Consider the following 5,798-nt stretch of genomic DNA (forward strand, 5'->3'; position numbering starts at 1 on the left):
CCCCCCCCCCCCCCCCAGTTCATTCTAGATCAGTGATTTTAAACCTGTTAAGCCTTGAGGCACCCTTCCCATTACTTCTGAATTTTTGTGGCAGCCCAGCTGAAAATTATGGAAATTAGATCTAAATTCAGAAAAGATATGGAGGGGAGAGTTGAAAACTACTTATCTAGCTGGTGCCACCTAAGGGGAGAGTGGGGGAGGGAGGGGAAAAACAGGACCTTGCCCTGCAGTGCCCTTCTTTTTCTACTGTCTGCCCCCTACCCACTTCTGGTCTACCTCAAGGGGCAAGGACAGCCCCTGCTGCTGAAGCTCTTTCTTCAGCCCCACTCTTCTCTTCCTGCCAGCCCCAGATATGCGGGAGGAGCACAGGGGAAGAGCCAGGCTGCAAAACACAGCTTGTTCTTGTGTCTGCTGCTTACAGCAGAGTGCACTGCTGGGAGCGTGAGGAAGATGTCACAGGGGCTGCCTGGGGGTGGGCGATGGTACCTGGGGGTGGGTGAGTCCAGTTAAATCGGTCCAGTTAAATATAGGGAATTGGTACTGAAAGGGCAAATCTACATGTTGCCATATGGCAACATTGCTACAGTGCCATGCTTTAGTACTTCCTTTAGCAGTACTAAAGCATGGCACAGTAACCATCCATACTGTGCTGTGTGCACAGTTAGATTTCACCGCTATTTTGCCATAGTGGCATGCTAAAACGGGAGCATATCACTGTGGTGAAGCAGCTGCCAATCTTGTATAGACTTACATGATCGCTATGCCGCCCTAGCACATCGCTACTGTGATGTAGGATGCCATGTAGATGCACCCAAAGAAAATGGAGTAGTATGTCAACCAACTGGAATAGCTTAATTTCTTGATGTGGCTGAGTGAAGTTCCTTCCCTAGTTAAAGTATGTTTTGATTGTGGTACTTAGTGTTCCCAATTGTATTTTCAGTAATAAGCCAGGAAAAACATGGTCAGCCCTCCTTCAGAAAAACAGCTTTTCTTGTCCTAGATAGCAAGATTTCCCATTTGTGTGGGTAGTGTCCATTACAGAAAAGATGTATATTAAAACTTGCATAGCAGTAGTGGAAACTATAGAAATATGCTCATATTAAGCCAGTTTAGGTAATGAATAGCCTTTCTGCATCTGTAAACAGCAATAAATGACCTAAAGCATCTTTATGTATGTGAGATATGGCTTATGATCTCTTGCAAAATGGGACAAATTCTCTGCAACAATTTTTTTTTTTAGAAAGGGGATGATAAAAAAGGTAGGAAAAACATAACAGCAGTAATGCTGCTTGTTCTTTTCAGGCTAAAGAGGCTATGGGTCTTGGTCTGATACTTTAGAATTGAACCCTCTGACATCCTAATAAACATCTGCTGTTGCAGAAATCAAACATCCAGACAGTTTCAAAATAGATACTTGATTGTGTGAATGTAACTCATGTGGATCCTAGAATAAATTAAACATACAATTTATTCTCCTGGCTGTTGCCAAGCCATGATTTTAGTTGCCATACTAAACGAGTGAAATAACCTTGACATCCTTCACTGGGGTTTTACTGTGAATGTCTGTGCCCAATCAAAAAGGAAAAATCTCTAATATTTGTGTGATCTGATTCTTCAAGAGAAGATAGTTTTGGATAAATCCCAACCACTAAATTCTGCTTCAGAACAGTAACTCCTCTTCCAGCTCCACAAGGTCAAAGGGTATTATCCTGGAATCTTCTGCTCCTTTGATACAGTCCAGATTTTAACTTTTTGGAAAGTAGAATTGAATTGCTTTGGCTGGGGAAGTTCTCAGTTGAAGGGATTCCAGGGAGAAGTGGAATATCCTGCTTTCTTGGCCTGATAAGTCTGGTTCTTCCTACAGGCAGGAAGAAGTACCCATTATAATGGACCTCCAAATCTTATTAGAAAACTTAGGGCCTTGTTACACCTTATATTGTAAGCCCCACACATGTTTTTTGGCTTAGTGTTGCCCTGCTTAATGGAGCAGTCACACCTTAAAGCAAAAAAACCCATCTCTCACTGTCCTTCACCTGTACAGCCACTAGCCTGCACTCTGACTTGCCACTAGAGGCATGGTGAGCAGGGGCAGGTCTAGGAGCTATGCATGGCCCTCGATAGGGGCATGCCCCTTAATGTTCCTATAATGTTCCCTGTGTTTTTCTGTGGTTAAAAATTCTTTGAACACCTTTCAATCTAGGGGGTGGTAAAAGGTGGTTGAAGTATCTCTGGCAACCCCTGGTGATGCCAGGCCCTGATACATGAAAGAGGTGGGGCACCTGTGGAGTTTCCTGGCTGTGGTGGGGGACCACATGGGAAGCACCACAGCCACTGGGCTACAGTGCTGGTTCTGCTCAATGGGAGCAGCAAGCTGTTCCAGGTGGCAGCAGGAGGTACTGTGGCCATCGGGCGCTCCAGGGCTCTGGCACTTGCTCTGTCCGATGGAAGCAGTGAGCCAACGTGGGTGGGGGTGGAAGGCAATGCAGCTGCTGGGCGCTCCAGACCAGCTTGTTGCTCCCACCGGGCACAGTGAGCACTCCAGCCTTGGAGCATCCTGGTATACTGGGAGGCTTCAACTTGAGCAAAATAGCTGGGGGGAATAGCCATACCTTTATGGAGCAAGAGCAAGGTTATGCAGATAAGAGACAATCCTGCTGTGGAGTGACATAACTTTAAGACGAATGAGTGCTTTAAGCCACTTCGAGGTGTTAACATGCAGCCAGTCTAGGGGTTAAGAGCTCCAGAAACTGCCCAAAAGTACTATGTAACAAGACCCTTACAAGTAAACACATTTTCCCTCTCTAACTTGTTCATTGTACGAGAGAGATTCTGGTATATTATTCCTGCCCCAACCCTGGGCAGGGATAATAGCATATTGCTGCATGTTATTGTATGTATACTGGAATTGGTGTTACCACATTGATTTAAGTTAATTCGTTGGAATTTTGTAGCACATGAAACTTTTGGGTCTAGCAAGCTTGAATCTTGTTCCTTGATGTGAGCAAAAGAATTTTTAAAACAGCTTATCCTCAAACAGGGTAATATATCGATCTTGTTATTTCAGCTATATCAGATAACTTGAGTTTTAAAAAGGAAATTGGAGGGAGGGAGATTACACAGAGACCATTTAAAAACCAATGAAGAAATGTGTTTAGGATGATTGGTATGTAAACCCCTTAATGTGATTTTAGTTTTAACCTAATTTCTCACAGTCTGAAAACCCAGCTGGGCTCTGTGCCCTGCTGCTGAATAATTGAAGCCCTGTTAAGCAAGTGAAACTTAACAGAACTAGCTGAATGACAAATGCATTTTAAACACTGTAGCTTTCTCTGTGTTCCGATAGCACTTTCTCTGAGCCAGTCTGCCCTAAAAGCGATTCAGAACTAGAAGTGAAACCTGCCGAGAGCTTGCTTAGAGCTGAATCTCACATGGAGTGGACGTGGGGAGGATTTCCAGAATCTACCAAGGTAAAGTTATTTGCAGATGTATTTACTGTTTGGACTTCATATGACTGAATTTTGCCATATTTAAAACTACATCATATTAAAGTATTGAATGCAAGCTGTTCCGAAATATACAATAAAAATAATATGAGCATAGCACCCTCTTGTGGTTGGCTGAACAAAAGGATTGTTTTGTTGATTTCAAAGGGTGGACTGCAAATTCTTCCAGAAAGTTTAGAATAAAAATCTAACTATCAAATTTGTTGCTAGAAACTGATGATACTGTGTAACTCTAGGTTTAAAAGTAACAATCAAGTATGTTCATATTCCTTTTTAAAGATAAAAATAGGTTCATTCCAGGTGAAGTGGGCACAAGCTCTTATTGTAGCTTGACATTTGGATTTGGTGCCTAAAAGTCCACTATTACAGAATGAATGGCCAACAAATGCTACTTCAGATGGATTTAGTCCCAGTTAGGATGCCTGGAGAGAGATGTTGCCCTAGTGCATCCCTATCAACTCCCCTTTTGGCAGGGCCTCTTGCCCTCCCCGAGAGAAGCCTCAGGTGAATTCACATTCCTTTCCTGAGTTTGGATATTCCCTGCACCCTTAAGAGGTAACGGAATTTGGGTCTTAAATCCACAGGTGGCTCTGTGTGGATGTTCACCAGTAGAACTCTGCTGTGATCCACAGTGGGGTCACCTCAAATGAAGGCAATCAAAAAATGACTTTGGATTATAAATGAACATCCAAACATGAACATATTTTTTTTTAAGAAAACTGATTTATAATTGAAAGGCGTTCTGTTAATAAACAGTGATTTACCTTCAACAAAGGAAAAGTCAGGGCTTACTGCTAATATTTTCTGAGAGCATTAAATTAACCTATCTGGACCTATCATTGCAAGTATTAAAAAAATATGAAAGCAGGGAGTTGTCTTTAATGCACTGTGTAGTCTAGTCATCCCATCACTGTTACTTTCCTTACCAATGAAAAGAAGGTAGGTTTCCTTAGCATTAAATGTTAAATAATATTGTCTTATCCACACTATTTCTGGTAGCCTACATAAAGTGCTAGGTGCTCACAAACAAAAAATGGTTTATTCCCTGGCCTGAGGACTTAAAAAGCATGGGGTAGGTGGCAAAAACAACATGTATGAATAATACATTTTGTTATCACAAGAAGAATATGTATAAACTAGTGAAGGTTCAAATCAGCTAGTTTCTGATGAGCATCACAGTGAAAGTGCCTTCAAGAAGACTTGAATTGTGAATGATCTTAGAATAGAATACTGAACAGATTTGTATATTTATGAAGTGGGTAAACAAGGTACTATGTACTTGGCACTGGTGGGACTGTACTAACTTGGAGGGCTGCATATCAGGCTGCTAAAAGGTAGGTTCATCATTTCAGTTTGTCATAATCTTTGGGATAATTATCATGAATGCTTGTTCAATGTTTAGAGCCAAATGACATGAATAACACATGATGAAAGTACTAACTAGAATTTTATTTTCAGATATGCAAAAAAGAAAAATTGGAACAACCTAGAACAGCTACTATTACCCCATCGGAGAAGACGCATTTTAGGGTCATCCTCAGCTCTGATGAAGTTGAAGATGAAGATTTGATGAAAGAGCCTGTCTGCACTGTACTGAAACCTGAGCCCAGAACTCATCCTCTATTGCAACAGAGAGATAGTAAAGATTTCCTTGCTTCAGCAATCATAGAACCTCAGGATTCATCTTCCTTAGATGCTGATCTTCCCCCCAACCCATTGGTGGATGTGTTATCAGAAACAAAACCAACAGCAAAAATTGAATCTCCCTCCAAAAAGAAAGGTATATAATAGAACAGCGTCCTATGCCTACCATCAGATCGGTGAAATTTGAGGTGACTTCAGAAAGAATAGGCTTACACCTTTGCACTTTCCGTTTAAAATTTTAAAACAAAAGCAAAATCCTAGAGCAGGGTTTTTCAACCTTTTTCGATCATTGTAGCCCCAGGCGGCCGGATGCAGAACTGTGTATACCCCTGACTGCGGCCAGATGCAGAACTGGGGGGGTGGGGAGCCACAGGGCTGGACATGGGGGGCATGACCAGACACAAAGTGGCTGCAGCACGAGGTAATGGGAAGCGGCAGCAGCCTCTGCATTCAAGCTTCTCCCTCCCTTCCCACTTCCCACACTCAATCCGTGCAGCCTGCAGAGGAGCACCTCTGCTCTCACCTGTCCCCACCCACCGGCATGTACCCCCTAGGGCTCTCCAAAGTACCCCTGGGGGTACAGGTTCCCCTGGTTGACAACCTGTGTCCTAGGGGATGCCTACATTTGCCTCCTAAGTGAGACCAGGAATG

The 5,798-nt window shown here is 42.8% G+C and overlaps 1 protein-coding gene across 3 annotated transcripts in view; it reads left to right on the forward strand.

The window, feature by feature from the left end:
* LPIN2 (lipin 2) overlaps nucleotides 1-5,798 on the forward strand; it is a 47,562-nt gene that overhangs the window by 20,894 nt on the left and 20,870 nt on the right. For all 3 annotated transcript variants that reach the window (XM_006030103.3, XM_025211675.1, XM_006030104.3), the window contains 2 exons: nucleotides 3,344-3,467; nucleotides 4,962-5,283. In XM_006030103.3, the coding sequence (XP_006030165.3) occupies nucleotides 3,344-3,467; nucleotides 4,962-5,283 (446 nt within the window). The remainder of the gene's footprint in view (nucleotides 1-3,343; nucleotides 3,468-4,961; nucleotides 5,284-5,798) is intronic.

The sequence above is a fragment of the Alligator sinensis genome, unplaced genomic scaffold (genome assembly GCF_000455745.1).
Source record: "Alligator sinensis unplaced genomic scaffold, ASM45574v1 scaffold318_1, whole genome shotgun sequence".
NCBI classification, from domain to species: Eukaryota; Metazoa; Chordata; order Crocodylia; family Alligatoridae; genus Alligator; species Alligator sinensis.